Here is a 14,179-nt window from a genome sequence, read left to right as displayed (position 1 = left end):
ACCTTGATACGAAACCATTTCCCTTTACTAGGCAACAGAACAGTTATCTCAGATGGATACATTTAGAGGCCATATGACACAGTAGAAAGAGCACAGGCTCTGGAAATAGACAAAATCGGGTTTCCTGTCATTCATTGATTCATTCATTTGATGAGTATCTGGCGTGCCAAGCAGCTTATTCCCTAAAAACCCTCTTCTCCCACAGGAATGGGGCCTGTAACCAATACAATAGAATACCCATCCACCTCCCATCACCATAATTGACATAGCCAGGCAAGCTGCCTCAATTAGGACATCTTTCCTAAGGACTGGAATTGGTATGCAGTGGGTACCAATTCAATTAGAATTTATTTAATTAGAATAGGCGGAGACTCAGCTATGAAGCACTTATCTTCTGCCATGTACATGAAGAAGCAGAGAAAGTTGACATGCAGAGAAAATAGGTTGGAGTCAGAGAATGGAGGGGAGCAGAGATTAAAAACAAAAAACAAAAAACATGTCTGCAGAGAAAAAGCCAGAGATGATGGCTGCCCTAATTTTGTCAGCCCTACAGACCCAGCTGCATTCTTGCTCTTAAATTCTGTGAAATAAGCTTAAATCATTATAATAAACTCCATTTTTTGCTTAAAGCTATCTTAAATGGATTTCTGTTTCTTGCAACCAAAGTCTTTAGACAATGTCCCAGTAGAAGGACTGAATAAGAAAGTATTTCAAGTATCTCTTTTAGCACCTCCAGAAACATTATGCACCAGCCCCCTTCAACCATTATCAGAGCCTCATGTGCCCAGAGCATCAGACTTAGCCCTTCTTTTTATTCAAAATAACAAGCCCATTTTGCTGTCAGGTTTGTTGTTGTCATTGTTGTTGTTGGTGGTGGTGGTGGTGGTGACTTGGTTTGGTTTGATTTTTGTTTGTTTTTGCAACTTTTTCTGCATTCCAGCCCTTCATCTTCCAGATGCTGTCCGATTTGTTTGTGTCTTGTTGGTGCCTTTGTTCTTCAAAGGATTAAGTTAATCATACTTCAATTCATTGCACACCATCATTGGTGCCTACAAATAAAGACACTCTTGTTTTATTTGTATCCTTCATCTCCACTTCCATTATCCTCCTTATGGTAGGTAATTTTGTAGTGTGCTTAATGTGTATATTGCTTATGTTTTCTCAATATACTTATTGTCTTGTAGGCATGTATTTTTGAATGTACTCAAAAGCTACTAGTTCTATATCACATTCTATGTCTTAGTTTTTTCTCACTAAGCACAGTTTTTTCAGCCTCATCCACTTTGCCAGATAGTACCATTTATAATCAGTTTTTTCACATTGATGCCTAGTAGGAATTATGTTGTACCCAGCCGCTCTTCCAATGATAAACTCCCCTTGTTGTCTTCAACCCACCTACTGCTTTGTAAGCCTGCACTGAATATCCTTATTTTAGTCCCCCTCTGGACTTAGGAATTTCTGGGCTACCTAAATGTACATGTATATGGACCTAAGTAATGCCAAATTGCTTTCCAAAAGTGGAAAGTGTAACAATGAAATTGCTGTATTTCTGCATGCTGACAACACTTACAATTTTCTAGACTTCTAATTTTTGCTGGCTTCATGGGTATACAGTGATATCTCATTATTAGTTTAATTTGCATTTTATTACTAATGGTTTAATCAAATTTCCATGTGTTTATTAGTTTTTTCCTCCATTAGTAAATTGCCTGTTTATGGCCTTTGTTCCTTTTTTCCTACTTGGTTTCTGTCTTGTTCCTGTTCATTTGCAGAAGTTGTTTTTATATTCTAGAAGCATAGCATTCTCTCGTCAGTTTCAGCCAAAGCAAATGTTTTCTGCATTCTGCCATCTGTGTGTTGTTTGTCCATGATGCCCTTTATGGAAAGGAAGTCCTTACATTTTTATGTAATCAGACTCCTCAGTGTTTGCTTTATGGTGCTTTTGAAAGCACTGAGATATGGGTACAACACTCTTGGTTATGCCTGACATCTCTAAATCTGAGTTCATTAGTAGCATCCCTTTGGCCATTCCATCCACTCCTCTTCACTGAACTCCAGAGTAGTTTTATTAACTAAATTTCACCTTCTTTGAAACTTTCCCATGCAGAGTTTCAAGCTGTAAAAATCATATATTTTAACTATTTGAAGTCAGGTTCCTTATACCCTTGGACACACATATTACTTTATCTACTTGACTATCAGGAATTCAATGGTGTGGTTACTTTCTCTCAAGATATTCCTCACTCTCATAGATTGGTGCAACTATTGTGGAAATCAGTGTGGAGATTCCTCAAAAAACTAAAACTAGAGGTTCCCAGCTATCCACCTTCTTGGTATCTTTCCAAAAGAATTAAAAGCATCGTACTACAGCAATATATGCACACCTATTTTTTTTTATTAAATTCTTTTATTGGTACATTGTAGGTATACAACACAATTACATTTCTCATTGGGAATTGTACCTTTACATAATGCATCTTGGTTCTTATTTTTTCCCCATTCCTAGCCCTCCCTTCACGCCCTCCACCCTTTCCTATTTGCAGACTTTATTTCCATTTCTCATCATTTTTCCTTTCCCTTCTTTCCTTTCCCCTGCCCCTCCCACTACCCCTACCCCTTTGGACCTTTTCTTCCTATTTTACATTATCGATTATTCATTCTAATCATGGTACATTTTAGGTATACAATATAATGACATTCACCATTGGAAATTTGCACCTTTACATAGTCTCTCTTGGTTCTTATTTTTCACCCTTGCCCAGCCCTCCCTTCAACCCCTCCAGTCCTCCCTATTTACAAAGATTTTGTTCCTATTTTTCCATTTTCTCATATTAATCCCATTCCATTCTATCCTTTCCCCTAGCCCTCCCACTTCCTTCCCCTTTGCCCCTTTTCTTCCTATTTCACATTACCTACTATACATTTAGTCCTTATTTACACTTTCAGTTTCTCACACCAGAGAAACTATTCAGTATTTATACATGTGCACCCCTATGTTTATAGTGGCACAGTTTGAAATAGCTAAATCTTGGAAACAACACAAATGCCCATCAACTGGTGATTGGATAAAGAAGATGTGGTTTGCCGGGGATTTAGCTCAGTGGTTTAGTTGCCTGCTGCGCAAAAGCAAGGACCTGAGTTCAATCCCCGGTACCAAAAAAGAAGATGTAGTTCTTTTATAAAATGGAGTACCATTCAGCTATAAAGAAAGATAAATGAAGGCCGGGGATTTACCCAGTGGTTTCCCTGCCTGCTGTGCAAGCACAAGGACCTGAGTTCAATCCCTGGTACCAAAAAAAAAAAAAGAAAAAGAAAGAAAGATAAATGAGTCATTTATAGCTAAATGGATACACCTTGAGACCACACTCTTAAGTGAAATAAATAGGACACATATGTGTAATGCCAATAGTTTCTCTGGTGTGAGAAACAAAGTGTATATAAGGACTAAAAGGTATAATTGATAATGTGAAACGGGAAGAAAATGTTCAAAGGGGAAGAAGAACTAAGGAAGGGGTGGGGGAAAAAAAGGAGGGAAAGAAAAAATGAGAAAAGGAGGAAACAATGGAAACAAACTTCTGTAAATAGGGAGGGGTGGAGAGGTGAAGGGCAGGAAGCGAGATGGAAAAAAGTAAACCAAGATACATCATGTACAGGTACAAATTCCCTAAGATGAATGTGATCATAATGTTCACCAAATTGTACCAATAAACTCAATGAATTTAAAAAAAGATTTTCCTCACTCCCATTTTACTAATCAATTCCATCTGTGTGGGACAGGATTAAACTCAAAATAGCAATCTCCACTGTGTCAACTTCTTGTGAGGGATGACATTTTCATTAAATTAACTTCCCCTGCCCCCTTCTGGAACTTGATTTTTTGTCAATTTCATTATTTTTTTTCTTGAGATCTATAATCCAGTTTACCTGGTTTTATAGCCTGTGACACATTTTTACAACGATATTTCTTTTTCTCTCCTTTATCTTTACCTAAATGATTCCTTTCTTTTTTGTACTGTGAATATTAAAATACCGTAAAAGACTATATTCAAAATGTAGGTTGTTAGGGCCAGGGATTTAGCTCAGTGGTTTTGCCACCTGCTGCACAAGTGCAAGGAACCAAAAAAAAAAAAAGTAAGTTGTTACTCTGACTCCTTCTATCACTGTTTTGTTTTTATTTTACTTCTCTCGCTTGTTTTCTTTTGTCTTTTTCCTTTCCTTCCACTCCTCCTTACTCCTTTTCTCGCTTCTTCTAGAATTTTACAAATGGCAGAGGCAAAGGTTAACTTTTTACAGATCATAGCAAAGAAACTGCTTCTGTCCAAAAGTAGGTTCCCCACAAATATGAGATATGGTTCCCTGACCAAAAACCTCTTTCCAGCTGCTCATCAAAACTTAGTTCTGTTTCTTTAGAACAGTGTACTTGATCTGTTTTCGCCACCACGTTCCAGGCATGAGTCCCATCCTACTGAGTTTCTTTATATTGGTGAGATTTTATTTTCATCATTGTATAAAATCTCAAAATCTATTTTTATATCACCTGCACTTTGTGCACTGGAGTAAAGGCTACATGTGGTTAGTTTATCTGGGGATTTTTTGTTTGTTTGTTGTTTTCAGACAACCACTTTTTACTTACATTTCCAGTGAATTATGGGATGTTGCCTCTACTATTGCTTTTCTTCCAGTGTCATGCTGGATATCATCTGTAGTATAAAATTTTATGGTTTTTCAGAACACTTTTTAAAATTTCCATCTCCACTTTACCATTTCCTACCAGCACTCACACCTACTCTCCCACATACACCAGGCCCATTTAAAAATTGTAGCGTTCTCAATTCATGTGGCAAGGCTCATAGGAAACAGATTTTCCCTTCAATCTTCTGCCCCAGTTCAAGAACATATCATTCTCTCATCAGTGAACTACAAGCCCCTTAAATGCAGGGACGATGACTTCTCAGAGTCTGCTCCAATGCCTTCCAAGAGACATATAGCAAGCAGTTAGTAAAAACACACTGACTGAGGCATGGTTCTCTTTGGTGTCTTTTTACAGCACACTCATAAGAATTGTTTGCCTGTTATGAAAATAATTTTGACTCTTACTTCTGAACATATTGTAACCATTTATAGCATAGTAAGGTGAGTACCATTTAATGGGAAAAAAGGCACCAGTGGATAATTCAGGTAACAATGTTCTGTTTCTAACACTGTCATTAACAACCTTGAGCATGTTATCCACCTATTTCTTTAATTATGTACAATGACATAATTAACATTTATTCACTGACAGTGCTCTTTGAAATAGACTATAAATTTAAATAAAATAGTTGGAGTAGAAATAAAATAAATTATCCCCACCTAGGAAGCTAAATGGGAGAGAAACTATTTTTCTCAATATGTGAGAAAAAATTTACTGATATCCTGGAACAGGCAGGGAAGAGGAGGAGCTTAAAGGGAGATAGGGTGGAGCTTTCCTGATGACTGTTGTTCCCTCCCCTCAGTGCACTCCACCCCATTTTTCTATTCAAATATACAGTAAAAAATTTTAACTGATAGTAGAATTATAATTCTTGTTAAAATCAGGGAAAAGATTGTTTTGTCTACCTTAGAGATGCTAAAGAGTCAAACTGGGGCAACCTGCACAGGCTCAGAGGTATGGATGCAGAAGAAATAAAACCATAGGATAAGGCAGAAATCACACAGAATGGTGTAGATGTCTCACATTTGGGAATTGGAATTTGGGTCAAATGAAATCAGATCTCTTACAGACCTGGGAAGCCCCTTCACACATCTGAGTTACATATTAAATAGCTATCTGACCGTCACTGAGTTTTCTTTTGGCAATAAAATTTTGGAAGTTTCTAAGAGATGATAATATGTTTTTAATTCTCAACTTTAAGATTTAAAATTATTCATTTTTCTTAATGTGCAATTAACGACATTTCTGCTCATTATTGGAAATGTCTTTTAACTACTGATTTCATAGATTCCAGACACAATTTCCTGCTATATGTTAACATCTTTGAAAGGGAATGCATCTTGTGACTGATAGCAGCTTGCAATTTACTCTTGGCCAAGCAGCAGCCAGGGCATAATTACCAAGGATACAGTTGCCTGAACATAGTTGTTACTCTAAGTGGCTTGACTAAGAATCTACAGTCTCTGATGTTTCAGTTCATCAACAATTTAAGGAGCCTTTTAAAGGAAGAGTAGCTGTGGTTGTTGTCTAAACAGCTTTCCTGAACAGTTTCTGGCATGATCCAAAAAAAAAAAAAAATACCATTGTTAAAACTTGCAGTATAGATATTTTAGCCTGAAGGAAATTCCCAGAGATGGTAGCAGAGAACCCAGTCTTTTTCTTTGTAAGAATTGTTGCTCCACTAATACTCAACATGGCCCAGAGAATAGAAATGCATGGAAAAATACAGACAACTCCAAGTCAAAAAGTGATTCTGAAGTGTCAGATTCAATGTGAAGAAATTATAATAATATTGCAATGACTTTCAGTTATATCTGTGTCCACAGTATGATACCAAAATATCTATTTCTAAAAAGGTCTAAAAGAGCTCCTTAAATAAGAATGAAACTTTAACATATGTTATAAGAAATTATAGTGATCATTTAATTGACAGTTTTTCCTTTCTTAATGATACCTAAAATAGTAATATGCCATATAATCTATGGTGCCTTAATGTCAGCCAAATAAGGGAGACACTTCAGATACTAAAACATGATAAATCTGTTCCAGCTCTCAAGATACTCGTTTGGAAAAGGAAGCAACCAAAAACACATAAAGAATAATAGAAATGGGGCCAAGGATTTAGCTCAGTCGTTCCGGCACCTGCCTCACAAGCACAAGTTTGAGTTCAAGTTCCAAGTTCGATCTCCCGTACCAAAAAATAAAATAAAATAAAATAATAGAAATGAGGCAAAGCAGAGTTACTGCTTTTCCCTGAAATAGTTACAAAACAAGTGCAAGGTCCGGAGATTGATCCTCCGGTACCACACACAAAAAAGGAAAGAGAATGGCCAAAAAACCAAACACAGGAAAGGGAGGGACATCTTGGGGAAACAGCAAGTAGCATATTTTGACTACAGGCTTTCATACCCTTTTTGGCTTCACAGAACCCTTTAAGAATTTGATGAAAATCATGAACCCCATTCCTAGAAATAAAAATGCAAATTCATAACCAAAAAGCTGTGCACACTATTTCTGAGGATTTCCTGTTCACGGGTAGCATGAGAGAGGAGGAAAGAGACAAGGAGAAGTGGAGAAGCAAGTAATCTTTCTAGACATCACACAAGGGGTTGGTGAATGTGATCAAGGCTGAAGAAGTCCCTTTTCTGAAGGAGAGATTTGCACCTGACTGCACATAGGAATAATGACTAAGACAAGTGGGATCCAAGGTCAGGAGGACTCATCCAGACTGCTCACCCAGGGATTAAAGGCTCTGGTGTACCCTTCAAAATCATTCCTGCCTGGAGAATCTGACTTGGATCACATGGGCTTCTGACCTGGTGGAATGAAATCTAGAAAATGTAGATGGGAAATAAAATAAACAGGGACAAAAGGATATCAGAACCTTACTAGAGATTACCTTGATTGACACCCCCCCCCATGCACCAGATTTTATGCTTAATCCAGAGCATACCGAAACATGGTGGCGATTCCTGAGAGAAATAGCTGTTCAGAGCTCTGGTTTAGAAGGATTAATCTTTGGATTAGAGGTGTGTGAACTGGGAGAAACCAGTTAGAGGTTTATAGCAATTGGTTTTTATATTCTCCAGATGCATTCTATTTGTTTGGTTTTTCCAGCTCTCCTTGCCACCCACCATTTGGCAGAGAGCCAGGCCTTTAGTAGGCATTTGGTAGTGCTTGCTGAAGTGAAAGTCATAAATTCACTTTGAAGCTCCCCTTGTCATGTCTTTATTCCTCGACAGGTGGCACCATTACAGCATTATTTACAGAGCAGGGTTCCTTCTATAAGCACAGCACTTCCAAGCAGAAAAGCTATTTTTCAGAGGGAATTCACCTTTGGGGAACAATTTAGAAGTGGGAAAGAAATAGTAGCTAGAATAAAAGACTGGAGAACATTCCTTTTGTATTTCTATCATGTCTTACCATTTCTTATCATTTAGCAGAACCCTGGCTGAATTTCTGTTTCTAAGTATTAAATAAGGAAAAGTGCTTATGAAAACCTGCCTTTTCAAAGCAAGCAATTATATGACTTTTATACAAGAATAGACTCAAATATTTTTGTGGAAGAACTGTTGCTTTGTTCTGGGAAAACTTTTAAGTGAGCCATTTCATTATACTCAAGGAGAGCCCATAATCTGTAATGGCAATTGAGATCATACAAAACCACATGTTTATGTTAGAGGCCAATGTGCATCTTAGAAAAATAACTAATTCTCTAAAACAGATTTTCGTTGTGCCAGGCAAAAGTTGTATCTTACTTCTATGAAATGTGTGTGTGTTCATTTTGAGATTAAGCACTAGACCCTGAGAGGCGCCCCTTAGACCGGTGAGAGAGGGGAGTGTCAGTGAGTGGTTGTGTCCTATGGGTAGTGCTGTGTTGGAACCAGGCATAAAGAATAGTGCAAAGACATGGAGGGGTTGTTTTCCCTGACTCTCATATATCTATAGTGCTCTGGCAAACTTTGATGGTAGCAGACTTGGAATCAATGTGAGGCAGGATTTTTAGCACGAGGTATAAGTCAACAGAATTTGAATTTTTTGAAATAAGATTTATATGTGAATTTGAATTCAGTGTAGAAAATACTGTGGAGGCTCTTGGAGGTAAGGATTCTAGAAGTATAATGTTCAAGCCATGTCATTTCTTCTTTGGTATTTCTTAAAGTTTCATTGCCCTTTAGCTCAGTGATTCTTACTTTTTTTTTTTTACTTAATTCTTACATTCTAAGGTGCTTAAGTAGAAACAATGGACTTTGTCTCTAGAAAGTGTATATACCTGTACAATTTTGCATTCAATTTCAAAGGGCTGTGACTCCCTGAATTTCAGTAGTGACCCTCACCCTTGAGTCCCTGATTAGAAATACCAGCTGAAAACCACTTGTCAGGAGCATTCCAAACAGGAAACACAAGAGGCTAGTGAGAGAAAAGGAGGACCAATGTCAGGAAGAACCTGGGCAGGGTCTATGGGAGATGCTAGTGTTGGAAACTGAAGAAGGTGATGAATTGCTTATCCTAGGAAGATTTTTCTCTCTCTCTGGACTTGGGGAAACAGTCAGAGAACCAGCAAGAGGCCCTGCATTAAGGGACTAGGGCACATTTAGAACAGTAGGTATAGAAAGAGGAACTGAAATGGAGTCAAGGGTTAAAGGACTCAACTAGAACTTTATAAAGGGCTAAGATGCCCTTGAGATTCACATCAGACAATAGAGAATCTGAGCTATAGGGAGTGGGGAAGGACAACAAGGACAGAGCTGTGTCGGGGGATACCTGGGAGCATCAGGTTCTTTCTCTCAAGGAACAGGTCAGGGCAGCCATCTTCTTGGTGTTATTAATGTATTTTTGCCCACTCAATTCTGAGAAAGGTCACTAACCAAAATCTGAACTGCAATTTCTCGTCCAAACTGAGAAGATAAAAAGTAAATTGAGATTATTTCTTTTACAGAATTATTTTAGGCTCTTGATTAAGGAAACTGAGGTCTCCTCTGAAGATCCAAAGGGAACAATTACCAGAGTGTTTCATATTGAGAGCTCTCCAAATCAGACAGACCTGGGTCTGAGTCCTGGTTTTGCCAAGTACCAGTCTATGACCTTGAGCGAGAAAGCCTTGAGTCTATTTCTGAACTGTTGTGTGAAAATAATAATAGTGCCTACAGATAAAACTAGGCATGTGGTAAGTACTCTAATAAATGGCCACTATCATTGTTACCATTAGTGCTGGGTGCTGAAACTGTAACGGGAACCTTTCATCTCCCTGTCCCCAGGTTCGCGTCTCCGGTTCCATACTCTGGTTGTCCTCCCTAGGTCTCAGAACACATTGCCCAACCACTGTATAATTCAAGACTTTCCTTGGCCATCCTATGCATATAGAGTGGCCTCCAAGACCTTTTGGTCCATAGCTACATGACATTTAAGACAAAAAGACGTGCTCAGCTTGGAAATCTCACCATTCCCCTTTCATTATCCTGAAAGATAAAGGTTCTTCAGATAGGAAAAGAGTATATTAAAAGAGAGTTTCTAGAACCTTCCCAGAAGGTTTGGTTTTATTTTCCCCGAGGAGTCTCACCAACCACCCCATCCCAGCCCACTAACATTTGAACAATGTCTCCTAGGGGTCTTATATATTTTTCTCTGCAAAAACTTTTTAACCCTATTTTATACATCAGTCAATTCAGTGTTGGAACTGAAATTTAAGCCCAGAGTGCCTCCAGTGCTCTATCTCTATGCAACAAGCAACAGCAAATGTACACACACACACACACACACACACACACACACACACACACTCACCGTCACCATCCTAGCTTGTTCTGCTCTCAAATGTTGTTCTGGGGAAACCTTGGGAAATCTCCATGACCAAGGGAGCAGCCTAGAGCTGATGTCAGTCTCTGCTCTCTGGGGAACACCTTATCGGCATCCTCCACTAGAGGCCTTAGGCAGTTATTGTGCTTCCCTTTGTGATGTGTCATGCTCAGAGATCCTGGGCAATCCCTCCAGAACAATACCCCCAACTCACCCCCCCATGAACAGGTGTCCCACCTGCCATTCCAGGACTCAGATTCAGAAATCATCTCCCAGGGAGCAGATGCTTCACTGAAAAGAAATCTCTTGCATGTCTTGAGTGCTGACATGTTAGCCTGGAAATCTCAACACATACCCTCTCCTTCCCCCATCCAGGTTGAGATCAAGGTCCAGAATAGAAAATAGTCAGCGTTTGCAGTGCTTGTCCCAGCCAGGACAGAGACAGTCAACTCCTTGGAACTGGAGGCAAGTAGACAGGAGGGAAGGCACATTCCCTGTATTTCCCACTAAAACCTGTTCCATGCAATGGGCCCAGAAGCCCCCGACATCCCCTTAGTACCAGTCAGCAAGGAGGGGAGATGATGCCTTTTTATTAGGGTTAACACCAAGAAAAGCATTGAGAAGGAATACACAAAGGAGGGGGAAGAGCACACAAAATCACCACTTCAGGAGGTAGGAGGGAGGCACGTCAGTTAAGGAACCTCAGGACAGCCACATGCTCCATGCCCTGGGTGGGGAGGAGGAAAAGGGAGAGGAGAGAGGAAAGCGGCATTATAGCTTGGGGCTCTCAGAAGAGTCTGAGGCCCTCTGTACCCAACACCAGAGCCACAAGCCCTGCCCCTCGGGGCTCACACACTACTACACAATTGGACACACATAACACGCACAAGACGTTATGGAGGCAACACCGAGAGGCAGCCGGCGGGGACATATTGACAGCAAAAGGAACTGAAGTTAAGCAGGTGTAGCCAGGAGAGACAGTTTTTGGCTGCAGCCCCCGAGTCCCTCAAACGTCCCCTAAATCTGGGCTGCTGCTGAGAGCACCCAGGCGTCTCTGCCTGTGGACCGGGCTCTTTGTTCTCTAAGCCCCAGGGAGTGGAAAAGCAATCCCAGATGAAGTCAGCAACAAGGCAGGATCCACTCTGCATGCAAAATCCTAGAGACTGAGCTATTTTGTCTTCATGCACATTCATAGCCAGCTCCTCCCAGCCCTGGGACCCCAGAACCCCATTCACCCAGATTCCTACGGCTGCAGTTCCCTCCTCAATCTTCCTTTACCAATCAGCAGCCACAGAGATCTGTGAGGGGGAGAGGCTTCTGCAGAACACTGAATATCCTGGATTTCAATAGAAGGGTACATTTCCTGTTGCCAGAACAGAATACCCCCAGTTCCTTAATTTTAGGTAAATCATTAGAGATTATTTGCCATAGTCCTAGATAAGTCTTTTTTCAGAATAGAAAAAAGCAGGTTTTATTTACACAATTCAGGGGTTCTCCTGCTGCCCAGGGAGAGGGAAAGGGCACGGTAGGGGATGGATGGTAGGGGAGTCCAGAGATGGGCACTTTCTTTCCCAGAGCCTCACCTTTCTCCAGTTTGCTAACACGCTTGACTGGGCAAAAAGAATTGTTGATGCTCCCAAAGTCCTTCGCCCTACTAATGCTTCTTGCAGGGAGTCTCTCCTACCCTGATGCACAGGGGCAGCTGTCGGAGCGCAGCACGCTGCACCGCGCCGTGCAGTCCCCTCGAGTCACGCGCTCAGAAACCCCAAACCAGCCTGGGAAGTTAGTGAACCCCCAGAGTCCCCTCACAGGGAGCCCTCGCCCTCCAGCTGCAGCAGGGTAAAGTCAGGCAGGTCGAGGGGCTCCACAAGTGGCCCGTCCCCCGCAAGGAGACCAGCACAGGGGCTCTCGGAGCGCTCACGGGGACTGGTGGGTGTGGCAGGGCTGGGCATCTCTTTTTCCTCTTCGTAGTCGTCCTCCTCGTCCTCGGGATCGCGACCCAGCAAGCCGCTGTCCCCGACTCCAGGCGAAGGGATCTCCGGCTCTTGGGGGGGACCAGGGAGGCTCCCCTTGCCGCCGACCACGCCCAAGCTGCCCTGGCGGGGCGCCGTGGTCATAATCTGGCACATGGAGACGATGGCCCGCTGGTTGGCGCACACGTCGTCCGAGAGCACCTGGATGTGCGAGGCCTGCTCGTCCAGGGCCCCTCGCATGGCCCTCACGTCCTCGAACAGGGCCTGCAGCTGGGCCTTCAGGTGCTCCATCAGTTCCTTCATGCCGCCGTTGTACTCCCCGGAGATCACGTTCCCCACGGCCGGCACGGTGGACACCTCCAGGGGCGCCGGCATGTCGCCGCCGTCCTTGGTCCTCAGCTCCAGCAGCCCGTCCTCCATTGAGGGGCGCAGAGGGCGGGGGCGGCCCTGGGTCGTGTCCAGCCCGGCCTCCGCGGCGGAGGGGCGGGGGTGGAGGGGGACAGGTCCCCGAGGGTTGGGCAGGAGCCGAGGGAAGAGAAGGTTCCCCAGAGGGGCGGGGAGCCGACGGGAGGAGCCGAGTCCGGGCCGAGGGCGCGGGCAGGATCGGGGGAGGCCGAAGCGAGTCGGCGGGGCGAGTGTCCGGCGCCGGCCTCGGGAACAGGACTTCGGGCTCGCCCCGGGGCGAGAGCGCCCTTCCCCGCCCCACCTCCCGGACTTCGGCCGTGTCCGCGCCGCCCTCCTGGCACCACGAGCAGAAAGCGCCCGCCGGTGGGTGACCCGGGTCGCAGGAGGCGCTCCGCGAGGGGCTCGGGTCGAGGCTGAGGCTGCAGCGCGTCAGACCCGGGACTCCCCCTGAGCGAGAACGGCAGCGCCCGCGAGTGTGGCTGGAGCGGCCGGGGCGGGTCTCCCCGCCGCGCCGCGGATGCTCCTCTGTTTCCAAGGCGACGCACGGCACGTCAGTGACGTGTGTCTCCACGGTAACTAGGACGTGGAGAAGGAAGAGAGGAGGGTGGAAGGGAAGCTGCAGCGGGGCTCAGTTGTCTGGGCCAGAGGATGGGGCGGGGACGCTGCAGTGGCCTTGGGCGAGGCTGAAAAACGCGTGTGGCTGCAATTATCTTAGGAAAGCGTCAGAGAGCAGTTTGCAGCAAGACCTCCCAGGCCCAGGCCCAGGCCCGGGAGAGGCCATCCCTTTCCCAGTATGACTGTAAGATGCTGAGAACGACTGTCTCCCAAGAATGTTCACCGGCACCTAAGATTCACCTCTGGAGGGTGGCTCTAGAGCTGAGTCCTGCTTCCTCGTCCTCCAGGTGTCCGCAGAAAAGCGGAGAGAGTGGAGAGGCGGAGGTGGCTGGTCCCAGATTTGAGCTGGGGCGCGGTGGCTCCCCGGAGACGGCCAGCCAGGCCAGGCAGTGCAGTGTCCGGGATGGGCAGTTTCTGCCTCTCCCTTCGGCTTCTGCAGTAACCCAGTCCTCTGGCTACCAAAAACACCCGAGCTGAGAAAGAATGAGATTCTCTCCCGCGGGGCGCCCAGCGGCTCCTAACCAGGTCACTGGGAGTTTGTCCAGGATGGTGAGGCCAAGGACTCGACTTTTGAGAATGGAAGCGCCGCCGTACAGCTAGAGAATTTCGTCTCCCCAGCAGTCTCCATCATGGAATCCCCAGCACCTAAAATAGTGTCTGGCACATAGTAGTAAGTAGATGCTTAATGTATTTGTTG

At 43.7% G+C, this 14,179-nt stretch overlaps 1 protein-coding gene and 1 long non-coding RNA gene across 2 annotated transcripts; both read right to left on the bottom strand.

The window, feature by feature from the left end:
- Positions 1-864: 864 nt before the first annotated feature.
- On the bottom strand, positions 865-10,611 carry LOC110345524 (uncharacterized). The gene is made up of 3 exons (XR_002388916.2): positions 10,478-10,611; positions 4,634-4,700; positions 865-1,049 (listed from the first exon to the last, which is right to left on the bottom strand). It is a non-coding gene; the product is annotated as an uncharacterized LOC110345524 (long non-coding RNA).
- Positions 10,612-11,059: 448 nt separating this feature from the next.
- On the bottom strand, positions 11,060-13,499 carry Ccdc184 (coiled-coil domain containing 184). The gene has a single exon (XM_004863090.4). The coding sequence runs from the start codon at positions 12,880-12,882 to the stop codon at positions 12,295-12,297; it is 588 nt and encodes a 195-aa protein (XP_004863147.1). The 5' UTR covers positions 12,883-13,499; the 3' UTR covers positions 11,060-12,294.
- Between the last annotated feature and the right edge of the window lie 680 nt (positions 13,500-14,179).

The sequence above is a fragment of the Heterocephalus glaber genome, unplaced genomic scaffold (genome assembly GCF_053883595.1).
Source record: "Heterocephalus glaber isolate CG9 unplaced genomic scaffold, H.glaber_assembly_v1.0 deba00001733, whole genome shotgun sequence".
NCBI classification, from domain to species: domain Eukaryota; kingdom Metazoa; phylum Chordata; class Mammalia; order Rodentia; family Bathyergidae; genus Heterocephalus; species Heterocephalus glaber.
The sequence above is the reverse complement of the archived record's forward strand: the minus strand, read 5'-3'. Positions and strand labels throughout refer to the sequence as shown.